Consider the following 27,245-nt stretch of genomic DNA (forward strand, 5'->3'; position numbering starts at 1 on the left):
TCTCACATCTGCTAAAGTTCTTACTATCCCATCAAACATCTTGATTTTGATAGTGCCTATCCCAATGGTTTTGTATATAACATTATTTCCCATTAGGACAGACCCACCATTATATAGTTGATATGTATCAAACCAATTCTTATGTGAACACATGTGATATGAATATCCAGAATCTAAAATTCAAGAATCAGAAGGTTAATTCTTACATAATGATATAGAGAGTACATCTCCATCTGAACTCTTAGCCACGCTAGCTTCCTCAAATGCCTTATCTACATCTTTTCTTCTTCAAGTCCACCTTCTTCTTCAAGCACTCTCTCTTCAGATGATCTTCTTTCTTGCAATTAACAAGAGACCTTTATCCTTGCCCCTTTTGATTTTTATCAACTCTTCCCAGATCCCTTCTGATTTGATCTCCCTCTTTTCTGCTCCTTGTCACCTCCAAAAGACCTTCTCCTTGAGATTTCATACTACTGACTTTCTTTCTTGTATCATTGGACATGAGGGTAGCCGAGACTTCATCCATCTCAATAGTCTCCTTCCCATACAAGAGAGTAGTTACTAGGTGATCATATGATTCTGGGAGCAATGATAGTAATAGTAACGCCTTGTCTTCATCCTCGATCTTAACCTCTAAGTTTGCAAGTTTACTTATGATCTGATTGAATATGTTAAGATGCTCTAATAGATCTGTATATTCCTCCATCCGTAGAGAATACAATTGCTTTTCACAAACAACTTGTTCGTTAAGGACTTCGTCATGTAGATGCTTTCAAGTTTTGCCCATAACTGCAGTGCAGATTCGATACCCACAATGTATTATAGGGCATCTTCAGAAAGATTCAATCGAATAGCACTTACCTCCTTTTCCTCCATCTCCTCTCAATCTTCGTCAGTAATTTTTGCAGATTTCTTCGACTTCCCCAACAACGTTTTCGTCAAACCCTATTGTGCCAGAAGATTCTTCATCCTTTGACTCTAGATAGTGAAATTGTTCTTCCCATTGAACCGCTAGATATCATACTTGACATTCGAACTCTTTCCTACCATCGTGATAGTAAACCCTAGAAAACAAAAACCTAAAGCTCTGATAAGAAGATAATGGAAAAACAAGAACAAGTAATGGACACAGATTTATGAGGTTCGACAAGATTGCTTATGTCCTCGGTAAGATGAGATCCTGCTTCACTATCAATGGAGAATAGGGTTACAGTGCTCGTCCCACATACCTCTCAGTATTGCTTGCATTACAGAGAAAGAAACCCTTGCTATAAATATATAGCGAAAAGACCCTAATCCAGAAAGTACACAATTGCCCTCAAATAAAAATAATTCGAGTGGGGGGTTGTGCTCCCCTAGTAGGGGGCCTCCTACCGCCTTGCAACCCTCACGGCCTGCTAATCGGCTAGCTGGACCGCCGTTCTGCCTGTCGAGGTGCTGCACCAGTACTCCCTGACGGAATACAAGACATCGTACACCAACAGTTCTATCCATTATCAATTTCATTTCATGATCCCTTAGGATGTGTTTGGTTACATAATTCATTGGAGTTTTATTTCGGATTTGGAAATGAGTCAATAGAGAGTATTTCTGTTGAATGGTATTTATTTTTAAATTTTTCGGAAAACTATTTGGTTACCCATCCTGATTTTTGTGATTCTTTCGAATCACCACTTAATATGAATTATTTATATGAGGGCTAGGATTATGTGTGTCAAATAAGAGTTTTTCTATTTACCTTATTTCTCAGATGAACCACATTTAGCTTTGCAAGGTGTTTCAAATGAATTAATATTCCCAAGTAGAACCAACTCAAAAAACAACCAAACAATTAAATATATATAAAAAAAAATAAAAGAATCGCGTTTCAGTAGAAAGACTTTCTAAGGAATTATGTAACCAAACACATTTACCGTCTTGGTTATTTTCCTTTTTCTTTTTTTCGCAGTAAAAGTGGGAAATTACTATTAATGATTATCGAAACCACTAAAATTTAATAGCACTTACAACACATAAAAGGCCGCATAGCGCAGTGGATTAGCGCGTTTGACTTCGGATCAAAAGGTCGTGGGTTCGACTCCCACTGTGGTCGAATCAATCATTCATTTCACTTATTTGTTTTTTGCCTTTTTTAAACTTCAGGTTCATGTTCTAAGTTGTTATTCTCTTCTCCATCCCACTGTTCCCTCACTCCACTTCCACAGTTATTTTGCTAACTATGCTCTGCTGACAGATTCATAAATCGTACTGGTAGATCAAGGTGGATATGCTGCAAGGACTGTCAAATCCACCTTCGACACTGATATGATGAATCCTCTTAAATGGTCAAGTTCACATTGAGGAGGAGATGATTTTAAATTTTGTAATCATGTGTGATAGATAGCCTGCAAGGAGTGTCAAATTCACCTTCAACAATGATATCATGAATCCTGTTTAAATGGTCAACTTGAACGCAATTAGTTGTGATGAATTCTTCCCTCCTCCCAATCAGAGATTGCTCTATTGATACCAGACTGCCAGGGCTAACAAGTGAGCAACCATCAAAATAAAGCTTGAAAAACACAGGGCATGGAGACTGCAACTACACAAGTATCTCTTCCTACTGAGAAAGGATATTGTAATCTCTTCTCTCTTAACATATAAAAATACACTTTTCCCTTTTCACTTCTCTTGTTCTACCTAAAAGAATACAGTTATTACACATACAGTACTGTAGAGATGTGTCCCAATCTGGACCTTCCACTTTGTTAATCAAGAAGCCTGATGATATAGTAGGGCTCCACAAAAAGAAAATAACAAGCATAATACAAACAACAAAATTTAACAGCTTATTAAGAAGCATCGGACTGGGTGTCACCCTTCCTCCTCCTACTAATTCTCTTCACAGCAACAGAAGTGTTGTTCTCACCTGTGAACTTTTCCTGATGTGGATCATTTACAAGAGTTCTTGATGAGCTCATCTTACTCCTCAACCGTAATATCTCGCCCTTTGCAGAAGCCAGTTCCTCTTCAAGCTTCTTTGCTCTTTTCTCAAAACTCTCCCTATCTTTGCCAAGCTTCATTACAAGGTTATGGGCATCTTCCACATTTTCTCGGGCTTCTTGTGAGACATTTTTTTGCTCAACAAGGGAGTTGTAAATTATATCTTTCTCCTCTTCAAGGTTAGCAAATCTAGAGTTAGCCATCTCTAGATCTCTTGAAAGCATTAAAGCATTTCTATTCATCTCATTAAGTGACTTGGTGGCCTCTTCCACGTCCATTTCCAGACGCTTTCTTGCTTCCTTGTCTTTTAAGATTTTCTTTTCTGATGCCTGTAGTTCCTCCTTCAAAGAAGCAGCTCTCTGCTTTTCTTCTTTTAAACCCTGAGCAGCACTTTCTGCCTTTTTATAGACATCAACCAGTTCCTTCTTTATTTTATCACGAGTTTCTGTTACATCTGCCAGCTCACTGGACACAATTTGGAGCTCTTCTTTAGTATTCTTCAGAAGTGCCTTTGCTGATGCAAGCTCACTTGACGATAATTCCGAAGTTGACCTTGCCTCATCCAGGCTTTTCTTTAATGATTCCTGCACTTCGGTGAAGTCAGCCCTAATCTTCAAAACTTCAAACTCGAGCTCTTTGCATAACTTTCTTGATTGTTTCAGTTCTTTTGACAGATCGGAGATCTCAACCCTTGAAACTCCAAGAGTTTCCTTAGTGTTTTGGAGCTCATATTTCAGGTTCTTCACCTTGCTTACCTCTATTTCCAGCATTTTCTTCAAATCATTCCTTTCTTGCATCAAATTGGAGATTGAAGCCTGGTTCCTGTTTACCTCATTGAAAGCAAGCTCAAGCTTTTCTTCAAGCTGATGAAGTTCTTGCCCCCTTTTTGCCAAGAGTTCAGCATCTGAGGCAGCCTTCTTTTCAGAAGACAACTTCAGGTTGTTATAGTCTTCCTGAAGACCATCAAACTTTCTGTTATTGTCATCTCTTTCAGCATTTAAATAATGTATTCTGGAATTCAGATCATCTACTACAGAGTTCTTCAAATCCAGTTCTTTTTGAGTCCTAAAGAGTTGCTCTTTCACAGCTTTCATTTCCATATTTGCTTCTGCTAGGTCAGCTTTGGCTTGCTTGCAGATAGAATCCAAGTTCTTACACTCCATCTCCTTCTCCACAAGTGAGGAATTGAGATTTCTAATCTTTTCTTCTTTTTCCTTCATCTCTAGACTTAGCAAATTTATCCTTTCCTGCAACACTTCAATTGAGTCAACCTTCTCCTTCAGGTTGGCTTCAAGAATGTTCTTGTCCTCGACAGCCTTCCTGAGATCAGTTTGAATTCTATCCATCTGGACCTTAAATTCCTCAACCAACCTTCTCTCATTTTGTAGCTCTTTCTGTAAGCCTGTTACTGTATTGTTTACAGAAGCCACTTCTTCTAACAATGACTGCTGTTCTTCCTTTACCTTTCTAATTTGCTTGGCCCGCTCTTCTTGTTCATTCAGTAGCATTCTTTCAGCACTGTTCCGCAGCAAAACCATGGCTGCCTCTTTTTTACTCAGTTCTGTGTTTACCTGCATCTCAAACCATGCATGAGTATTAAAAACCACTGGTCCATTTAGATGAACCTTCTAGTAACACAATAAGATTAGAATATAAACAGAACCAAAAAGATCAATAATAACAAGAAAAATAAAATAACTTTAATATAGAGGTAAGGAGATGTTATACAGATTCAATTGTTGCTTCAGCAGCTGCCTTCTCCTTCTGGGCTAATGCATATAATGCACCAAGCACACCTGAACCAAGGATGCCAACTGCAGTCAAAAGAGCCACAAATGGATTTGGTTGTGCTTCTCCCTGATGTAGTTTCTGTACACAAAAGCTATCCAATTTCAGATATTTCAAGCTTGAATGAAGTTTAGCCCTAAAATCTGTTCCGTTATTTCTGCAGCACAAAAATGGGGGCAGAGGTTCACACCTCCTTTTGAATATTTTTAGCTGTTTGAACACCTTTGCTCCCTGGCATTATTATGCTTTGCTCCTCTGATCAGATGAAGGAATAAAATTAGTTCATTTGAAAGAACAAAGAAACAAAAAAAGAAACATCAATAAGGAATTGTTGATGTCACAACAGAAACTGTAAAACTTCAGAGTTGGGTCTAAAATCTTCAAAATTATCTATAGAAGGCACGGATGCTTATCAGCAATTTGAAGGACCTCATATTAGGCTGACTACATTAGGCCACAGGAGGGAGTTGTCCATGAACATAGACAAGTCTGAAACAATCTACAACATGTTCAAAGCTCAAAATGCCAAACTGTCTTTCCTAATTAATCTATCTAGAGAAGGATAATATGAGCTACCTTCATTTTCATAATATTGTAAAAAACATGCCCTTTATGAGCTATTAAAACATGTCCATAGGATTTTGTGGGTGTGTCTTGCAGATGCCAAACCTCAACAGTCCAAATGATGCAACAATGACCTAAGGCTCTCTTTGATATGATTTTTGTTTCTATTTCTACAGTTGTTTGGTATGATTGCTCCTTTGTTTCTCACAAAAATCTAGAAATAGAGGAGGACCTCATTCTATTTCTCAAGCAAAAATCTTTTTATGCCTACTTTGTGCTAAAGTACTAATGAGCATGTGTTCATAACAGCTCAAATCAAGGGCATCCTGGCCATTTCACATTATTCTTTAAACAAACGTATCAAAGACCTCGATGCATTCTTCTTCGTGACAAGCGGTTCCACTTCAGCATCCCTGAGAACCTGGGCAACCCCCCATCTCGGTGTTGATCATGTTTGACAGCGATCTGGGTGGATGCATCCCGGGCAGCATTTGCGAGATGGGCCCGATCCTCAATGAGATCTGTTGGGAAACATGCCCACACTCCTTGCTATGTTTTGGTGTTAACAAACAAACATACGTCTTTAACTTGGTTTGATAAAATGTGATTAGCTTGAAGAAAGTGTAATCAGTTTAAAGAAACACTTAGAAGGTCGAATCAAAACATCAAGGTTTGAACTCATGCAGACATGACCTTGAAGCTTAAAGACATTCAAGACCCAAGATAATAAAGACATTCAAGACCGAAGATGAAGACATCAAGACCCATAATGATGAAGATATCAAGACCCAAGATGAAGACCATAGGATAGAGAATATATTTTGTAAATTGTACACACATTGCATACGTACGCACCTCATGCATCATACTAGAATGACCTTAGGTGGTAGAGTGCAATATGCTCTAATAAAACTGTGAAAACAGATTAACCTGACTCAAGGGCATTTTGGGTAATCTTAAATTCAGTATCAGGAGATGAAACCTTCATAGAAGTTGTAGGAAATTGAGTCGCGATTCCAACACAACTGATCTCAGGTCAATCCGAGGTCGGACCGAAAAGTTATGATCAAAACACTGACGACTGGTCAGTATGACAGCATTCTGTCAAAACAGTCTGTCATGTTGGCAGTCGACCGGATGATAGCCCCGGTCGACTGGAACTGTCCGAGACCACAGCCGGTCGACCGGTAGAAAGCCCCGGTCGACCGGAACTGTACCATAGCCGGTTAACCGGTAGAAAGTCCCGGTCAACCGGTGCCTCCCTGGAAAAGCTCCAACGGCTAGTTTTTAACCTCAACGGCTCTTTTCGGTAGACCGGCTACCGATGGCAGTCGACCGGTGGTCCTAGAATACGACCGTCTACCGATGGCAGTCGACCGGTGGTCCTAGAATACGACCGTTAGAGCCTGATTTCCTACCTAAAATGCTTCACTAAGCTCACCTATAAATACCCAAACCACTCTTAATTAAATAAGTATTAAGAAAGAGCATTAAGAGCATTATTGTAAGCATTCAAGAGTCATTAAAATTATTCTATTCTACTTGAGTCGTTCGATTACTCTAATCCCAACAAAAGGCTCAAATCTTAATCAAGTCCTTCACTCTCTCCTGTGCAAGTCAAAGCCATAAAAGAGGACTTTACAAAAGGTGCATCATTCATCTCTCATTCTTATCATTTGCACCACACTTGAGGTATTCCTCTTATTCCACTACTTCTTATTTATTTATGTTTTTACAATTCTAGACTGTACTTAGGATTGTAAGGATTCTCTTATCCTAAAAAGAGGAAGGTGTCTCTCTACCTCCAAAAGAGATTGTAAAGGCGCCTCTCTACCTGTAAAAGAGATTTATAAGGATACTCTTATCCGTGAAAAAGATTGTAAAGGTTTACTTCCCTACCTACCGTAATAAAAGGGAGAACTAGTGGAATACCTTACAAGAGGATTCTTGTAGGGAGTGGACTAGACTCGGATTGAGTCAAACCACTATAAATCTTGTGTTGTGTGATTGCGCCTATTTTATTTATTCAGCATCGTTTTTAACTTGAAATCACACTTGGGACCCATACATCGAAAAGAGTTAATTTCCACTAGTATAACCTATTCACCCCCCTCTAGGTTATTTCAAGATCATCTTTATGAATGACAACTCACTGGCAAGCCCTTACTTCAGATCGGCCATCTCAACCTAGCTTACTGTATTTGATGTTAGCTTCAACCCTCTTCAAGGTCTACTCCCTGCTGTGGTCAGCCAGATGAAAAATCTGGAGCATTTGGACGTTTCCCATAACATGGTCGCGTTAATCTACATTACTTAGTACGGGAACGGGCCAAGCCTATGTAGAGCCTGTAGATGAGAAGTGATGTTTGATCATTGCTGCTTACGTGGACCTCTCTCTGCTCCTCCATTTTACAAATGGTCAAAACTCCAAATTCTTCTCTGATTGTTATGGTCCTAGTGACATTGATATTTTGATGGTCATACAGACGTGGGTATCAAGCTCTCCCTCCCTGTCTGTCTTTGTTATACTGCATGGATACCAAATATTCAGGTTCGCTTGCTTTGTGTAGTGGTTCTTAATTGGAAATTCATTCATTCAATATTTCCAATGGAAAATGTGGCATAGAGATGGACACTATGCCAAAGTCACTTTTTTTTTCTCCCTTCCTCGAAGCTCTAAATCTGAAATTTAGGGACTTACTCAGCAGAGTTAGGCTCGACTTTTTCGGCTCGAAATTCACATCACTAATCTACTTGCTTTGATTTGTAATCCCATTACCCCACTTCAGTGTTATCAGACTTCATTTTACCACAGTGTGCCTAGGGTCCCTATAGTTGTCCTTTGATTTGATATCGTGGGTCAATCAGATGATGGCGGTCCGTGGCAGGCTTTGAAATGCTAGTAGTACTGGAGGATAACATGAAGTTAAGAACCACTGGAATGATTCTCATTTCAACTTAGTCTGATTTATTTACAATCTCAGTTGGGTTTGTAGTTTCGTTATATCTAATGCCATTGGTAGAAAAAGTTAGGGATGATGCATCGGGTGAAGCATGTCTGAAAAGCTATTTCTACAATGGAAGAGAGATTTGGAGATAGAATTTGCCGCATTTACCTGTCCTCATTTCCAACCATTACGTGGCAAAGGAAGCATAAGGGAACCAAAGGACTGAAATGTGGGAGACACAACCATGTCTTGTGAGATTTTGAAAAAAACACAGACCTTGTGATGTGAATGTTTGCCATAAAATAATATCAGCATTACAGAATTTATTCTACACATAAGGCATACCCAACCTATTTCTCATTCTAGAATATACTAGGTCCACTAATTAACAAACAATTTCTATTTGTCTCACAAATTCTTCTCAGAAATAGGATAAAACAGAAATAGAAACCATACCAAAGAGGGCCTAAGTTTCCGGGTCTAGAACTGTTAGGCTGTAAGCAGAACAAAGAAAGCAATTGAATGGAGGCATAGTTATCATAAACACTTATTCTTTTTGGCTTTTCTTGGATCCATGTAGCCGACCCCATTAAGTTGGGATAAGGCTTTGTTGTTGTTGTATTCCGTTAATTGTACATATGACATGAACAACTCGTCTTGAGAATTACTGTCAAGATGTAGCTCTTATGGCTATAGCATCCATCATGACCGTATTCCTCCACCCAGCTGGTTTAGTTTTCATATCATCATTTTTTTTGGTAGGATTTCATATCATCATTTTACTGTGCCTCTATTGCATCCTAACATGGTTCCTAATCACAATTTGGATACTAATTTCTTTTGCAAATCAGCACAAACATGAGGAATTTTCTACGCAATTTCTTTGTCATCCCATTAGCTTCGACGATTCTGTTCATGGCCAAGATAGAAAAAACTCAAAGAAATTCTTTTCTTGTTCCTTTTTTTTTTTTTCTTTTTTTTTTTTTTTTTTTTTGTGGGGGGGGGGGGTGTGTGGTGGGTGGGTTTGGGGGAATTCATCAAGTGCAAAAATAGGGAGACTTAGAGCAAGGTAACATATCAGAACTCAGCCATGTTGCAAAGCCCAAAGACCTACTGCCTTTACAAACAGAGAACGATTCAAGCATAATAGACAATCCAATGACAGAGTTATTCAGCATCAATAGAACCCTTGACAATGTTTCTTCTCCTCCTCACTCCCCCATTTTTTCCCTGGCAAGAGAAACCCAGAGCACTAACAAAAGGGAAAAAACAAGAAGTCCACCTCACCCATTTCAAAACTTGGTTCCCATTTCAATTTTCAAGTCAAATTTCAATAATCTTCCATTCCCATCAAAAGCAAACCCAGAGAAAAAAAAGGAAAAATACATCGAATTTCGAACTAACCTTTCGTCAAAGCATCGGCAGCTCTCGCCTTGGACTGAATGAATGAAAAGTAAGAGATACCCAGAAGAAAGATTCCTCTCCTTCTGTTGAACTTGGTCTCACTGGGGCCTTCCGGGCTCAGAGAAGCAATGGCTATTGTGCTCTTATTTTTACTTTTCTTTTTGGGCTTTACATTTTTCGGGTTAGAACAGAAGGATAGACATGGAGGATAAGAAGAAGAGGGTGTGAGAGATTGATACAGTGGCGATTGCAGAAAGCAAGGGCTCCCCATCACAAAGTTCATCGCTTTTGCTTCGTCGCCGGCATAAATGGAGCACTGAGACTCTGCGGAACTGCGTTAGACCAGTTTGGATCTCTCTACTGCGACGCCAGTAGTCGAGCATCCGTGAGCATCAACCCAATTACCCCTGCTTCTCCAGATAATTTCAATAAGACCATTTTCTCGTTTTAAACCAAAACACTGAAACCGGGCCTTTCTTTAATTTTTTTAGATGCAAAGAACAACAGGAAAAATGAAAATTAGGCTATTTGCTAGGCAAGAGAAGAAAAATAAAAAATTGAAAAGAAAAAAGAATCTAGAAAAGAGAAGAAAATAAAATAAATGAATGGTAAGAAAAAAAAAAAATGTATATATATTTGGTTATCATTAAAAGAAAAAAAAAAAAACTTTTGTATTTTCTTATGTTTTTATGTGTTTTTGGCAAAAAAAAAAAAATTAGCAAAAAAACAAAAAATTCACAGTTCGAAATTTTGAAATTTTGAAATTAAAAAAGCTGAATCTTCTCTTGGATCACGACATTCCAAGTATAAAGAAAAATAGAAAAATTACATGATTACCCATTATTGGGTTTGCCTTTACATAAATACCCATGTTATGTTTCACTCAAAAGATTTACACAAAATAAGTTTCCGTATTACAAATATACCCAAAACAGTGTTTCCATATATTTTGTCATTTGTATACCTACGAATTGGACACTTTTACCCCTGACAAACTCATTCACCTCCTACCTCCTCCCTCCTCTCTCCTCTCTCCTCTCTCCTTCACTACTTTACTCCTTTCTTCAATGAACTGACGTCAAAATGAACAACAAAGCACATCACCAACCCAACAAATCAGATATACAAACCCAACGGAAGTAGAAGAAAAAGAAAAAGGGGGAACGTTCAAAACCCTAGAAACCCCATAAACAAAGTAACTCAAAAACATTAAAAACCCATAAACAAAGTTTTTCAAATGAGAAAATATCCGGTTAAGACCAATTGCTTGAACCTTCAAAACCCTAGAAACCCCATAAACAAAGTTACTCAAAAACACTAAAACCCCATAAACAAAGTTTTTCAGATGAGAAAATATCAAGTTAAGACCAATCGCTTTCAGAGCACCTCTTGTTTCAATTATCGATTTCAGAGATGTTGGTAATGTGCGTGTGTTTCTATCTTCACTGTGTAATTAATAGAGTTAAGGTCGACCTTAAGGAGGGAAGCTTTACCGAGATCAATTCCACATATATAAGGGAGCCTGATGAGGTAAAGATTGTTTGAAAGTTCACAGAAACACGCATACCACTACCAATAACTCTAACAGTGGTCAGGTTGCAGGGGGATGGGTTACAGGAATCTCCCAATAAGCATCAACCGAATGTTGAGCTCAATTTCGGTATTCTAATGGAACCCCGATGCCATATGAGCTCCTCTACTTGTCATGGGGCAAGATTACAGTGGAGGGCGGTGGGGTGGGGAATGAGGAAGAACATGGCACAGGTGTAAAGATAGACATCGGACCTTTTAGGGCTGATTGGAGGAGAGAATTAAGAGTTATATCGGAAACATTATAACCGATTGTAAGAAAACACATGCACAACTGGTAGGCGTATGATGGAAGGCATATGAAAAACACTATTGTGGGTATTTTTGTAATAGCAAAACTAGTTTTGGGTAAATCCGTTCAACAAAACATAACATGGTTATTTTTGTAAAGACAAACCCAATAGTGGGTAATCACGTAATTCTCCCAAAAAAAATTCTTAAACTAAGAAAAAAGTATAATTTTTGTACTTTTTTTTCTTTTATTTTCTTTAAGGTCTATGAGAGTTGACGAAATGAGACCCATACTCCCATCAAAATGAGACCACTAGTCCTCTCCAAACACTTGAAAGTGATTGTGAAACACACAAGGGGTGTAAAAGCTTTGTCGTCTGATGGTCCAGATAACAAGTGTCTTAGTCGGATAGCAACTTCTACTAAATGGTTGATAGGATGAATGGTTTCAAGTATTGGTATCGTATCAGCCATATCGATTGAAATTGATCCCTGATCCTTGGTCGATCTGAATTGGTTGTCCATATCGTTTTTAGGATAAAATAGTAAAAAAAAATTATACATTTTAAAAAAGCAAGGGCAAATTGATCGATAGATACCAATCCAATCCGATCTAGATCGATATCAGACATTTCGATACCATCCCTTAAATCCATGGATAGGATTGAACTAAAATATTAAGGAAATGTAGATCCCAAGATCCCCTAGTTACAAGTCAAGTTTCAGGCTAAACAAAGTTCTTTCTTATAACAAAACGAAGCTATTGAAAATTTAGAATAGATGTATAGTACTAGGGGTGTCAATCGGTCGGGCCAGGCAGGTCTCGATCAGGCCTAATCGAGCTTGACTACTTGGAAGCCTTGCACCGTGAACACCCATTTCAGTAAATGGGCTTAGCTTTGGGGGACATGGTACAGTTTATAATCGGGGCGGTCGGTGTCGGGCTTCCTTAAACGGGCTTAACTTGGCTTTAAACAGTCTACAAACCTATTTAATGTTGGGTCCCGATTGATACTGAGAAGGGGGGTGAATCAGTGTGCCAAATATTTTTTCATTTTCCAACTGTACCTCTGATGTGGCAATCACTATTTACACTTTAATAGCACATTCTATTAATGCTGCTCAGAGCTGTTATGTATACTACTGACCATTCTTACTGTTGCACGGAACTTACTCACATAACCTGTATTGTTGCCCAGAGCTGTCTCATAAACCTCACACGGTAATCACTATCATATACATACACAGTTGTATGCACATTCACACTGCACCACCAAGTGGTCAGGTCTACCAGATGTACACACCCATTCTGCAGCCAAGCACTCCAATCCACAATACAAATATGAGCATATACATCCACAACACAAGAAATACGTGCTTCGGCCAGTTGCCTACATGCACAGAGTAATGCCTACTGTCGGGCTCAGCATTTACTCAATACTAATTATAACTGCACCCACAGCCAAGGAAACACATTCCCAGTTTCCACCAATGACATACAATGGCTAGGTCTTCACCCTAGTTTTCTCAGAATGATCTGAGAGGCCGCACCCACGGCAAATAGGTTTAGATAGTTGCACCTACTAAGGAACACATAGCTCCTGTGTCCAGCACCCACTGAACACCAATAAAAAGGAATGTTTGGCTTATAACAATGTCCTATAGTGAAGCACTCATACATGCAAATTTTTCCCAAATATACTACAACTATCACTTAGGCATTTTATCAAACATCTTGCCTACAATGATTTATAATAATGGAAATTTGGCAAAAGTGAGGTTACCTTGGCAAGGAGTAACCGTCAGAGATGCAATAATGTCGATCTCCACTTGATGCGGACCAGAACCACGTTTTCTCGGTGCCGCCAATGCTTCAACCCCGGTTGGCACTTGGGTTTCTTGAAGCAACTCACAAGAACCAAATTCTATGTTCTTCTTCTTCTTCTTCTTCTTTCTTTTCTCCTTGTCTTTACTTTCATGGAGTAACAATGGCATTCACATTCACACACACACTCCTCTCTCTCTCTCTACTTCTCCTCTTCTAGTCTTCCTTGTAAATAAAGCTTTAATGAAAAAATAGTATTCTCAACAAGAACCATCAAACTCCATTAATTGGATTTGAGAAAATCTTTCTTGAGAGGCATTCAAAACACACACAAAGAAAGGGAAAAACTTCTTCTCTATTTCCCTCTTCTTCTCTTCTCTTCCATTTTCTTTTTCTTTCTCTTGGCAATAACCAATAGAGCTTGCTGCCTTGGTTTTCAATAGCTTCCTAAGCCTCTAATGGGGGCTATGGATGAAGTGCAAGAGGATCGAAGTCTTTCATTCAAACCCTTAGCCTTCCACGAGCTTCAACTCGTTTTTCCGACCACCTCAGCAACCCTTCTGCCCGATTTCTTCCTCTGGTATGTAGATCTTGGAGAGATGAAGAATCTCCAACTTGAATCACTCAAATCGGAATTAAAATGAGGGAGATATGGCCATTTGAAGTTGGACCAACCAGAACACTCAAAATAGAATCTTCGGAGGTTGGCGTAGGCTACGCCGGCGGCGCACGCAACAGGGGCGAAATCTGGGCCATCGGATTAATCCAAAATCCATTTTTTATCTCAACCGTTAAATTATTCAAACGGCTAATAAATCTTGACCGTAAGATTAGAATAACTGAGTCAACTGATGATGTCAGCGTGACGCAAGCGCTGACATCGTCAGATACGTTGTCGACGTGCCATTGGGTACATCAGCACAAAATATGGTGGTTGTCGGCTATCTCTCATGAAGGCTGAAACAGATTACAGCCGTTGGATGAAGATCTTTAGATCTAGTTTAATCTAGATCTCATGAGATCAAATTAAATGGCATCTATCTGTAGCCCTTTTTGCACATGCGTAACACTATAGGAAACATGATCAGGTGAAGCGCCAAACCATTAAATATAATACACTCTACTAATGAGAAGCCTCGTATAAGCATCTTCAATGCTAACTCTTGCACGAGACGTTAGATCTGAATCTAACCGACGTGGCTCAATCTGAGACGTGTATTAAGGATCCCTCTGATTCTCTTATATATACATAAGCCCCTGCTTTCATATTTCCAGTGCTAAACACCCCTTATCAACTAAGACCTTTAAAATCTCAAAATTACACAAAAGCCCATAATTTTTCAAAACTAAATTCCGAAAAATCCACCCAACACCGAGAGCATACTGATGGATTTTCGGTTAGGATTTTCGAACCAACTTTACAGAAACACTTATAACTTTTTCATACGATATCCAATCAAGATGAAACGAAGTGCATTGGAACCGTAACTGGACTCTCTACGACTTTTCAGAAGACTCAATCATATGAATCATCCATGTAAAAAGACCAAAATGCCCCTAGACCTTTCCAATGACGTATCTTTCTCATACGGAATTGGAACGTGATGAAATCAGAACCGTTGGAAAGATTGGATTTTTTTCGTATTGTTACATGAGAACACTTTCTTTAAAAAATTCATCTTCAATGTCGAAACTGCCCTCGACTGCCATAAATGCCGTAACATCTTCATACGGTGTCGGAATGCGACAAAATCAGATGCACTGGACTAGATAAATTACAATATATATTTTTTATGAAGAAACAATCTTCCAAAAATATCATTTTCACTGCCGAAAATGCCTCCGATCGTAAATAGGCCAATTTTGTCAGTTTTGACCCAGAAACCCGCATCACATACTAAGGATGTATCAAACCATTCCATGTATACCAAATAGTTCTGTTATCTCATCGGTGATACTAAACACTGTCATGTCATCATTTTCATCTATGTCACCCAAACTGACCACATCATCATCGCCACGTGGTCGAGTTGCCAACAAGGACAACCATAAAACAACATTTAAGTCTAAACAGACTCTAAACATGCCTACCTTAAAATTCTATTCTTAAGTGGGTTGAAGGCCCAGAAATATGTGACGCAAATATTTAATAAAGAAGATAAGTGATATGAGATTATGGTTGTTCTTTAAAAAAAAGAAGAAGAGATTATGACCATTACAACTTATAAAATAAAGCTTAATTAAATTAAATCCTACTACAAAGCAAAGGGTAAGAAAGCTTAATTAATTTCTTACTAGTAGTGGCAAAATATGAATTTTATGTAGTATCAAAGGGGGTTGGGCTAGGTCAGGCTACAACAAGTAGGTTCAAGTTGGGCATAAAAACGTGTCGATTCGGTCGAGCGCCCAATGGGTTCGTTACCTACATCGTGAATGCCCTTTTAATAAATATATCGGGGATTAATTGGACCGACCTAGGTCAGGCAATAAACGTGTCAAGCTCGATACTCTCAACCTAGTTGTTTCATCTCTTCCGCTTCCCTATTATTCAAGTTTGCACTAATAAACACAGGAGGGGATCATTTTCATAGTCATGGAATCATGAAGTAACAATTACAAAGTTTTCGCTTTATTATTCTGAATTCACTTCCCTTCCCTCTATTTCCCTTTCAACCAATGGAGTCAATGGATTTCAGTTAAAAATACTTTATCTAGAAATTCATGCCACATATTTCAATAACACTCCCTTTTAGAGTGCCTCTTATTGTTACCATAATGGTGAAGTGAGAAGTTGTAACCTTCTTTTTGGTACCTCTTATTTTATCCTCAAAAGTTATTCAATGTGGGATTAAAACAGGTTTAGATAATTAAAAAATGACTCATCATTATTAAAACCAACACATTTTTCCGATTATAATAAGATTTTCCTTTTTAATAAAATCTCCATCGACCTATCTTAGATTCCTAGTTCTCCAAACTTTATTATTATGATCAATTTCTAAAGGATCTCTCTCTATCTTTGTGTTCATTATTCAGTTTGGTTCCATCGAGCGAATACCCTCACAACTCTAGAGAATTCCAAGAGTTTGTTTTAGGGTTAAACACAATCAAAAGTCTACCTTTAGTCACTCTCTTACGATCTATAAATACACAGGCAAGAAATTAGGTAACTACTCACTACTACAATTTCTCCATTAACAACTTCCATACACTACTCATGGATAAAAAAATATTTAAATTGATTCACTCTTCATTTTATGTTTCTCACTCTAAATCAACGAAGGCATTCTCTTTGCTTAATGTCTGTCATCTCTATAGGGATATTTAGAACATATAACCAACCCAACAACCACAAGTGATCCCTCATCAATCTGATTTTTTGACATCTTGTTTCCCAACTTCGATTTCATCATCATGATTTGTGCTAGTGTGTCTCAAATGCATGTAACAATACTTTTTTTGGATGGGCTAATTGCACCTTTAAGAAATGTGCCTCATTGACTGCTAACCATTGGATCATAGGAAAATATATTGAAACCAGTACTCAGGGTTTTCTTCTTAGATTGAAGCAAGCAATTTTGAATGGGTGGAAGAATATCAAAAAAGTTTGAAGCGAACAATTAATTTTTTTTATCAAAGTATCACATCGTGGCCTTGGAGCGTGGTTCCTCTATTTTTGGATGTCTATAATTGTTTCCCTCAATCTTTTTTGGCTTAGGCCTACTAGTGTCATGGTCCTTCTTATGGCACAATTGGCCTCCAAAGCCATAAACAAAAAATCTATCATTGTTATTTCTAATGCAGACATTGATGTATTCAGGATTTTATTTTTATGTTTATTATTTTTTCTTTCATAAATAAAAAATAATTTCCAATTTATCTTATTCCTAAAAATTGTTTAAGTCATGACTAAAAAGGGTTTTCAAATTTATTTGAAAGTGGTATCCTCACTAAAAGAAAAAAAAAAATGTGTTATATAAAAAGATATAAAAAATAATATATAAATTAATTAATATATCAAGGATGTCAATAAGAAAATTTCATATCAATGTCCTTACCATGGATTTAGGGACGCGGATCCAATATTGATCCAGATTAGATTGGCAAGTATCGATCGATTTTACCCTTGCTTTTTTTAAAAAGTACAATTTTTTTATTGTTTGACCTCTGAAATGATACCAGTAACTGATTCGAATCGATCAGGGATCGAGAATCGATCTCAACCAATATTGCCAATACGATACTGATACTTGAAACCATAGTCCTTGCCTCTTTATGATGGTAAAGTATAAAGGGGACATTTCATAAACAAAACTACCTAAAATTTTGGGTTTGGATCATTGTTGAAAAAGCCAATTGTTGCTTGTGAGCATGGTTTTAGGTATTGCGAATTGGAGAACTGAATACGGGGATGGTATCGGTTGGTATTGGACAATTGTAACTCAATGATACCGATATCATAGGGTATTTTGACAATTATACCCCCACATTTGTGCCATGCACTGATCCAATATCAATGTCGGCCGATCCAAGGCCGATACCTAAAACCATGCTTATGAGCTCTACCCTCAGCCTCAGGTATTTCTGGGGCCTTATCTGTTCACAACGATTATAAGATTCTCCACTGTCATAGTACAATTTTTTTCATTGTCTTTGTAAGATTAAAGGTTTAAAAAGACTAAATCGAACCATGAAGCTCTTCCATTCAAAATCTGATTCCTTGGCAATCTTGTATGGATATGAATAGATGATTGATTCCCTTCAGAAACTGACAGGGCCAATTTTGTGTGGTGGTGGCTCCTTATTCTGGTGCTCATTAAGAGGTACTACTGTACTAAAGGCCCTGTGAAGCCTTGTCGTTTTCAGTTGTTACGTACTGTGATTTTCAAGGTTGGACTGGTTAGCTGGACCCCTCCATGGGTTAACTTTTCAACGGTGGGTCAGGAATTCATACTCAAATCACCTGATACTAAACCAAACCCTAGTCGGTTTGGTTCATGTTAGGGGTTTTATAGATTGGTAGAAATCAAAACCAAACTAGACCGACCGAATGCACTGATCAAAACCAAATAGGGTTGAACCCGATAGTAATCCAATTACAAATTGATAAAAAACCAAACTAATGTTCTAGGTTGGCCCAACAACAACAATAACCCAACTGCAACTGGACTGAACCAACCGATTGATACCTTTTAGTCTCACAAGCTTGCATTGAACTTGGAGACCTCCAAAGGGGGTGGAGGGAATTCCTCCTAGATCTCTTAGCTAGCTATGTGAGAGGTCTTAACTTGATAGCTACACGAGAGGTCTTAACTTGAACCACATAACATTTCTTTTAGAGGGTCCAACCCAAAACCTTACATAATTAAATGGATAAAAGTCCTCAAATATACAAAGGCACCAAAGACTTAAACGAACCTATACCGCTTTATAACTCTCAACGCTCCATCGCTCCCCCTATGTGTAGAAATACCATGTTAGAGGGTCCAATCCAAAACCTTAAGACATTAAATGGATAAAACTCCTCAAATATACAAAGGCATTGAGGATTTAAATAAACCCATATAATTCTGTAACTCCCAACATCGCCACACCTCACAAGTAAGGGTACCATGTTAAATATCACGCTAGAAAGAGCACCTCAAGTATATAAAAAATAATCAAATGGAATGGAGAATGAAGAATGGAGAATGGAGAATGTGGTAACTGTCTTGAGATCTTTGATGATGGAATGGAAGGCTTCAAAATTAATGTCCAGTATAGTCAAAATATGCTTAATATCTTGAGCTAAACTGTACAAGGTGGATGCTTAACCACATCATTGCAAACAGTGAGATTTCAAGAGAGTAGTCTCCCTGCTTTACCTTATTTTGTCCCCTTAAATTCCCAGGTTGCGAAAAGCTTTGATGGGACTATGGGTTAATATGGTTTTGACCTGACCTCTGACCTTAGGTGGCTATGATCGGCTATATCTTGAAAAGAATTGTTCACTGTCTAAAGAATCTGAAAATTGGTGCGGAGATGGCTGACAAGTGACAGCTCTTTCACTTATTCAGGAATATGGGTAAAGCATTGAATCTCTTCTCTTAAGACAGTGGCAAACATGAAATGTGAGGGATATTTACCTTTTTTTTTTTTTTTTCTCTCTCTCTCTCTTTGGTTTAGGTTTGAAGGAATGTGGTGGCAATGGCTCATTCCATTGCTGCTAATATCTTTTGATTAGTCGACTCTTTCCCTGTCTGGGTCTTTCTCCTTTTGGTTAAATTCAGAGTTGTTTACACTTTACACAGACAAGGTTGTCAAATGGGACCAGATCAGTACTCTTGTGATGGCAACTTAAACCTGAGTTCATCTGGAGGCTAATTGTAGTAGTTTAAGATGGAATGAATTTGGATGGATTTCTGGGGAACAGTTGAAAGAAGTGTACACAATATCTGGTAACAGATTTAGGCTAATGTCAAAAGGGTTGTTTTCAGGCAACAGGAGTGCTTTGCATTGTGGACCACAGTGTTGGATAGTAATTGTTAAGAGATAGAGATGTGGGGATAAGCTGTTGGAGGATCCAACCCAAAACAAAGCATTATGTAGAGATATCTTTTTAAGTATGAAGGCACTAAGGATATGAATAAATCGATGTGAGACTATAACTCTATAATTCAACATCTCAACACTCCACCTTATGTGCTGCTTCGGCATACCTGACTTTACTTATGGACAGACAATTTAGGAAGGATAAAGAAGGGACATCCCAACCCAAAACAAAGCATTATCTGGAGATAGCTCCTAGGTAATATAAAGGCACCGAGTATCTGAACAAATCGACGTGTAACATAACTCTATAATTCAACATCTCAACACTCCACCTCATGTGCTGCTTCGGCAGGCCTGACTTTACTCGTAGACAGACAACTTAGGAAGAATAACGAAGGGAGATGAGCTCTAATCATGTTGGAGAGTCCAACCCAAAACCTTATAGCACTAAGTGGAGATAACTCTTCAAATATATGAACAAAATTTTTTTTTTTTATCGAAAAATATATGAACACATTAAGGACCTAAACAAATCGATACGAGATTATAACTCTGTTAACTCCAACATCTCAACGTAGGAAGAACGATTTCCAGTTTGATTCTACTTTCTGGAGGAGGGTGCAGTAATTCACCTCTAATCCTCATATACAGTAGCAGATTATAAATGTTATACAGTGTTCAAAGGTTTTTTAGCTCACCCTGGAGCTCTAGATTAGACTATTTGAATTAATGTTCATATGAAATAAAATACACCTGGGTGTGTACATTAGATCATAATTTCCCCTGTAAACCTAGTTGTTAAATGCAGTAAAGTAGTGAACCTTTCCTGAACTGTTTCTCCAACATAACCTGAAGAATGAATTATAATGGATGACAACTACAGCTGCCTAGATCATAATTCCCCCAGTAAACCTAGTTGTTAAATGCAGTAAAGTAGAGAACCTTTCTTGAACTGTTTCTCCAACATAACCTGAAGAATGATTATAATGGGTGACAACTAGAGCTGCCTACACCATGAGAGGTGCAGGCCTACCAAGTAACAGAACTGGGCATATATTCGGAAAGTGAATAAGAAGAACAATCCAATAAAATTACTTTTGCAGCTCCAAAATATGCAGTTCGGTAATCGACTACTCTGTGTTTGGTAGAGTGGAGCACCTAAAAGAGGAAATGAAGCTTACCACGACCATGCAGATTAAACCATATTTGGAATATCAGGATAGTTTTCCTCAGATTAAGAACCCTTGACAATGCTGGACTAGTAGAGAATGCAGGTGGCAGAGTCTACTGAAGCCAGACCTGCTTCTCACAAATGCTCATGCCAAACTAGACAGCTGGGAAGGTGTGGGTTGGGTGTGAACAAGGTTGAAAGAAATAAGAATCAAATAGGAAAGCTATAATCTGATAGAAGAAATGGTGTTACTAGGAAATTTACAGTTGAGACTGTAAAGTTTACAGTCTCCTTCACCAAGACATAATTACATGGTGAATGTGACACAGATGAGGTCTAGATCCTGTGATTACCGCTACCACATCATCTCATTCATAAAGGAAAAGATCAATTATAATAGGCATCATATGATAGTGAATGCAGCTTATCATTGAATACACAAAGACTATCATGCTGGTATAAATAGTTGTCAATATGGTGATTGCCACAAAACAATTGAGGACATGGCTCAGGTCCATGAAATACGGATTCCCAAAGATACTTTTTCAAACAACAATTTCATAGTTCATTCTTCATGCACAACACACACACTTCTGTGGCTTAAATAGCCCCACATAATATGAAGCACATACTTGTTAAGCTTCAATGCTTTCAGGAAAATCAACAAATAAAAACAGAGAGAACATAGATTATATCTGAAGTAGCTTATATTCAATCATGAACTTCTCAAGTTAGAGGCTTATACAACATCTCTTACCAAGAGAAAATAAAGAAACAGATAAGGTGGGGAGCCAGGACATCAACTTCTACCCTACCGAATCAAAATTATAAATCTCATCATATATCAATGTCCCAATTATCGAGGGGAAAACTAGCTTCCACCATCCTTAACCAGACAAACCATGAAAGCTGAAACACAATCACAGCAAATAAAAAAATGTACATAACGATCATCCATGGCTGCTAAACACTTCACATAGACAGCTCTTGATAGACGGACGATCGAAGGGTTTACCTTTGTCGTGATTTCATCAACCGTGGACCTGCTGGCAGGGCAAATAACCTTCAATGCCTTTATGTAGCTACAACCATACCCTCAAGAAATATTTCTTCAGGGTAGGTAGATCCTGGACAGTTGTCAAAGGAGTTATTGACAGTTTTCTCCTTTTCCTCCTCAACCAAAATTTCCTGGGAGCGGCAACTGCTACTGCAAAATGCTTTCTCACCTCTACACAAGAGAAGAGGAAGCTACATGGTCTCAATATCTGATTTCTACAGTGTTCACTCATCCAATATCAATAGTTATGATTAATAAGGCAATCAATGGATATAGTATGCAAAAACAGAGAGATTGAACAAACCTGTACATGTAGATGTCTTTCCCCTGTTCCAAACTCTTCTTGCAAGCATAACAATAGCTCAAAAAATCATTAGGGGGATACAGAACAGAACCATCCAAACATTTAACTTCCAGGGATAATTCGATTGCTCTCTCTTCTTCCTTACAGCTAGTTAACTCACTACCGTGACATTCTAAAATGCAGTCACCAAAAATGTGAGTTTTTCTTGGGTTTGGACCATGAGAAATTACACAAGTATAATCCTCAGATAGCTCAATCTCACGCACAGAGAGAGACCCCATTAATCCGATATCAGAGCCAAAGGATACAGGGAGTGAACTCGGCTTCATAACCAAAGAATTATCAAAATTTGAGCCTCCGCTGATTACCGGAGGTGAATTAACTTGGGCAGTTTTCTTATCAGCCCAAAAATCTTCAGAACTCAAATTGGTGTTAATATATGTCAAGCTATTCAGAGACGATGCAGAGCGGCCAGAATCAAACAACCAAGACCGCACTTCCCCTAAAGGCTTAGGTTCTAATTGGGTTTCTCCGACTCCAAACACATTCTCCGACCTGTCCAGTTGCAGACGGGGAGAGTCAAGCTGGGATTTTGGAGAAACCGCATGGACCTTTGGGAGGGAAGAATCAACCGAATCAAACAGATGTTTTGGGGAAGAAGGGTTTCTGAACTGCGATCCGAACAGAATACTCTTACTCTCCGAAGTTTTAAAACCCTTATTAGATTGTTTGACTTCATCTTTGAGAGAATCAACAATGCCAAGGCCGACCTTACTGCAATCCCAGCTTTTTTGAGCCCCATCAGGACTTGCTCTGGGAGACCTAAAAGGATTGGATAGATTTGCAAAAACCTTGTAATCCAAAGGAGAAGTAGGGCTTCTAGCAGAGTCAGAATCTGACAAACCCTTAGTGTTGAACCCTATAAACAAACCAGGGACAGTGAAAAAGGAACCGCTTTTGAGCTTCTGCTCCATAACATCGCGAGTGTCTGAAGCAGAATCAGACATTAAATGACCCTTGTATTGTTCTTTCTGAATTGATCGGCTTCTCTTCCTCAGCATTATCAAAATCTCAGCTCCCTCCCAAGAAACAACCTCTTGCTGCATTGAAAAATTATAAGAACATGAATTATAAAATGAAGGAAAAGGAAAAAAAAAAAAGTGTGATCGAGACTCTAAGAGAGTCACTATAAATAAAACGAAAAACATAACCATAGATTTGCTGAACCATGTGAGAATCCTTTTAGTTTTAGCACTCAACAAGAAAAGAATACCGATCAAAAAAACAAAAAACAAAAAGAGGTATGGAGCTTGCATGGATTGAAGATGAGGGAGAGAGTAGAATCTTCAGCGATCATAAGTCCAGAGTCTCAAATTGCCCACATGAGAAAACATCAACAGGAAAAGCTCCAAAACCCCATAAGGATATTGATGATAAAAAAATCAATATTAACAAATCCAAATGGATAATCTTCCTCCAATGCAGGCAAAAATTGTTAAAGATCGTTGAAAACGCGTATGAGATCATATCCCTCTCCTGATTTCAATCGACAATTGATTTCAGGACCAATGATATAGATCAATACCACATTACAAGAAGAATAGCTCAGTACCCACGGACCTTGCATTGGGAGCTGAAAAATTAATTTACTGTTAGAGCTTATAATCTAAATTTCAGACGAAAATTCATAGATAATAGATATGAAATGAAAATAAATCCGGAAAAATGCACCGACAAGGTTCATAGAATCACGAAATAGGAAATACCCAGATGGCAAAACTCTGATATGCATCAGATGAGAAACTCTGAAACCACTGGAACATGCATGCAGGGCTGAAAGAAACATCAACAGAAGACAGAAAATCCAAACTAAATAAATCCCTTTCCTATTTTTCACATCCAAACCCAAAAATCCAATCTCCAAGAGCTCAAGGAATGAGCCTGAAACTTTGAATGACTGGAATGAGTAATGAAACAAATGATCAAGAGGAAAATGGAAAACCCACCTGGCTTTCTCCTCTGTAAACTTCCCAGAAGAGGGCTGAGCACTCCAAAAGAAGAAAATCTATATATCGACTTAAGGTGTCAAACTTGTGCAGTACACCTCTGTACTCTGTTCCTTCCTGCACTCTCTATTAGTCTATTTTCTTTACCCTTTTTCTCTTTCTTCCTCTCTTACACATTCATCAAAATCAGCGTAGCAGCTAGCCGTTTGATATACTTCTCAGTTTCCACTCTCAATTCTCAATCTCCGCTTCATGATTGACATAGGATACGTATTCTATACGAAAAATACGTATTCATCTGTACTTAATAAAAGTATAAATTGTACTCTCTCTCTCTCTCTCTCTCTCTCTCTCTCTCTCTCACATCCTATTTCGATTATATTTTCGGGTTCGATTGAAAATGAAATTTCAAAAGAGTGTTTCTTTCACATTCCAAGAGAGTCAGCAGAAGAAGTATTCTACCTAAAAAAAGCAGAAGAAGTAACAGAGCTGACGGTGGGGTTCAAAAATAACTGACAAACGTCCACAGCTCCTTAATTATGGTTCAACCGGATATGCCTACTCGCGAGTTTTCCAAGACTACTCAATGGTTTTGGATGTGAACGAAATGAAATGACGGAAGTAGGGTGCAACAGGATTGCGTATGCCTAGGTTTCTTAAAAACCCCCACCCACCTCTAGGTATTCAAAATTTAACTCAGTTCAAAATTTAATTCAAGTCCAATCCACTTTATCGCCTTCATATTCAGGCTCAATTCTATTGGATGCATACCAATCCAAACTGGCTCTCTAATTGACCCTAACTATCAGGGTTGGTTGAGTCAGGTTGGGTCGGATCAAGTTAGGCTGAGTTTGGTTGGTTGGGGTTGACGTTGGCTTCTGCAATGGTTAGATTAATCTTGATTGACATATTTTTGTCATTCATATCTTATACATTTAAAAATTATAGAAAAATAAAATACCAATAGAAGATCTAAATTTTAATAAAAAAATTTAGGGTTAAATTTCAGGTCTGATTGGACTAGGTTGAAGCCTCAACCCGAGCCCGACCCAACCCTAACCTGCCCCTCAGGGTAAAAAAACTTGGCCTAAGCCTTGTTTGGGTTCAAGTCGGGCCATGACAGGTTCGGACTGTCAGGGCCAAACTTTTCACCCTTAGACGGAAGGACCCTCATGTACTTTTTCAATTTTAGGGCTTTTTTTTTCCTATTTGAGCTTGAGCACCCCTTTATGCATCAAAGTAAGGGTGTTAATTGGTTCGATTTCAGTGTATACAGTTTAGTTCGGTTTGATTCACATTATTTGGTTAAAACCAAAATCGAACTATTTACTAAACAATTACACTTTTGAAAACCAGAATCCTTTAATAAATGGTGTCAGTTTTGAAGTTTTTTTACACTATTTTGGTCACGGTTTAATCCATACAGTTTCTAAACAGTTAGCAACCGGTTGTTGGTTTATTCACATGCCTACTGAAAATTTCCTTCCTTGATAAAAACTTTATCTTGTATCAAAATCAATGAGCAAGGAATCATTGAAGGGGCAAGGTTTTAACTATATAACTATATAATAGGAGCAAAAAATTGAATAGGCTATTAGATAGCCGCTATGGTCCTTTTTCTTCTCTAAATTAAACTCATCTTGTTTTGTTTACATGAAATTCATTATTTTAGTAAGTCATATATGGTTTAATTGGTAGATTTTGATGATGTAAATAGTTCAATTTTGACGGTTTTAATTCAGTTTGTAATCGTGGGTTAAACGGTTAAAATCGAACCAAACCGTTTAATTAATTGGTTTGAAAATAAAAACCAAAACTAAATCATTTACTAAATGGCTTGACGGTTTTGGTGTAACTAGCTTGGTTCTGTTTTGGGTAAATGGTTTCGGTTTCAAATTCACATCTGACTACATCTAGGGTTTAGCCTAAAAATAAAAAGAGACTACAAGTAGGGTTTCAAGGGTCAACGAATCAAATCTGGAATTGCATGATTCATATAAGATTTGGCGATCATCGATCTGGATTATTAATGATTTGATACGATCGATTTCTAGATAAAAACATCAGAATCATTGGAATATTTTTGGGATATGTCAATTCTAGGGTTTTTTTTTTTTTTAGACTGATTAAAGCTCATTTCAACCTGAATCAAAATGGGCACTGATTGCTTCCACTCCAATTACGCATTTTAAAGCCTTTAAACTACAAGGGAACCATCAAGAGGACATCATTAAGCACTTTTATTGGGTTATAGCTAATCAATTGGTACTCAAATCATATGATGGAGTTTTTCTCGCAGACATCATTGTGTTTGGATGAGTGTTAAGGAATAATGAAGGGTATTTTGAACCTTCAACATATTTGGGTGAACAATGATGAACTTAGATTTTTGGATGAATCCTTTATCATGAGTGGAGAATATTTTTTTTTCCTCATATCATATTGACATTTAACTCCATTATAAAAAAGCAATCTGGACCATGTTTTCCTTCAACCAATGTGAAGAGTGAGTCTCTAAATCATCCACAGCATTTGATACTCTGATTGAATGGAGAAATTGATATATCAGACCTTCAACAATAGGAGGTGGGAGCATTTTTCCTTTTTTTTTTTTTTTTTTTTTGAGTGGTGTTGTCGAAGGTGAGAGTTAATGTTGAAATTCATAGGAGTCCAATCATAGCTTTATATCATCGTGGGATGAAAGAGATTCTCTATCCACTTTAGGTGAAGGAGAATTTCTTAGCTACGGTGATGAGTTTCATATAAAATACTTGACAATATGTGGTAGAATCAGTATAAATATTGAAAAAAGTTTAAGCAATTAATGATTTAACAAAATATAGT

The 27,245-nt window shown here is 37.9% G+C and overlaps 2 protein-coding genes and 1 non-coding gene across 9 annotated transcripts; 1 reads left to right on the top strand and 2 right to left on the bottom strand.

The window, feature by feature from the left end:
* The first annotated feature begins 2,018 nt into the window (after positions 1-2,018).
* On the top strand, positions 2,019-2,092 carry TRNAR-UCG. The gene has a single exon. It is a non-coding gene; the product is annotated as a tRNA-Arg (tRNA).
* Positions 2,093-2,514: 422 nt separating this feature from the next.
* LOC122077400 (MAR-binding filament-like protein 1-1) lies at positions 2,515-10,111 on the bottom strand. Its single transcript, XM_042643346.1, has 4 exons — positions 9,687-10,111; positions 4,961-5,025; positions 4,711-4,851; positions 2,515-4,553 (listed from the first exon to the last, which is right to left on the bottom strand). The coding sequence occupies exons 1-4, from the start codon at positions 9,967-9,969 to the stop codon at positions 2,832-2,834; spliced, it is 2,211 nt and encodes a 736-aa protein (XP_042499280.1). The 5' UTR covers positions 9,970-10,111; the 3' UTR covers positions 2,515-2,831.
* Positions 10,112-21,723: 11,612 nt separating this feature from the next.
* LOC122075259 (FCS-Like Zinc finger 10-like) lies at positions 21,724-24,588 on the bottom strand. Of its 7 annotated transcripts, none has more exons than XR_006139208.1 (5): positions 24,131-24,373; positions 23,981-24,028; positions 22,396-23,495; positions 22,050-22,262; positions 21,724-21,943 (listed from the first exon to the last, which is right to left on the bottom strand). XR_006139208.1 is itself a non-coding variant. In XM_042640222.1 (5 exons), exons 2-5 carry the CDS (start codon positions 24,216-24,218, stop codon positions 22,109-22,111), a joined length of 1,359 nt encoding a protein of 452 aa, XP_042496156.1. In that variant the 5' UTR covers positions 24,219-24,228; positions 24,402-24,588; the 3' UTR covers positions 21,724-22,108. The 7 variants fall into 7 exon arrangements, 6 of the variants coding, with proteins under 6 accessions (XP_042496156.1, XP_042496158.1, XP_042496155.1 ...); XM_042640222.1 differs by adding an exon at positions 24,402-24,588 and having other exon boundaries at positions 21,724-22,262; positions 24,162-24,228; XM_042640224.1 differs by lacking the exon at positions 23,981-24,028 and adding an exon at positions 24,402-24,587 and having other exon boundaries at positions 21,724-22,262; positions 24,162-24,228.
* Between the last annotated feature and the right edge of the window lie 2,657 nt (positions 24,589-27,245).

Source organism: Macadamia integrifolia, chromosome 4 (genome assembly GCF_013358625.1).
Source record: "Macadamia integrifolia cultivar HAES 741 chromosome 4, SCU_Mint_v3, whole genome shotgun sequence".
In the NCBI taxonomy this organism is placed as follows: Eukaryota; Viridiplantae; Streptophyta; class Magnoliopsida; order Proteales; family Proteaceae; genus Macadamia; species Macadamia integrifolia.

Excerpts from the sequence above, each read along its gene's own strand:
- LOC122077400 (XM_042643346.1), bottom strand. The coding sequence starts at position 9,969 with ATGAACTTTGTGATGGGGAGCCCTTGCTTTCTGCAATCGCCACTGTAT. Across the intron at positions 5,026-9,686 it reads TGCCGATGCTTTGACGAAAG|AGGAGCAAAGCATAATAATG; the intron begins GTTAGTTCGAAA and ends TCATCTGATCAG. Across the intron at positions 4,554-4,710 it reads CTGAAGCAACAATTGAATCT|GTAAACACAGAACTGAGTAA; the intron begins GTATAACATCTC and ends TTTGAGATGCAG.
- LOC122075259 (XM_042640221.1), bottom strand. The coding sequence starts at position 24,241 with ATGTTTCTTTCAGCCCTGCATGCATGTTCCAGTGGTTTCAGAGTTTCT. Across the intron at positions 24,029-24,130 it reads TTCGTGATTCTATGAACCTT|CTCCCAATGCAAGGTCCGTG; the intron begins GTCGGTGCATTT and ends TTAATTTTTCAG. Across the intron at positions 23,496-23,980 it reads GCTATTCTTCTTGTAATGTG|CAAGAGGTTGTTTCTTGGGA; the intron begins GTATTGATCTAT and ends TTTTCAATGCAG.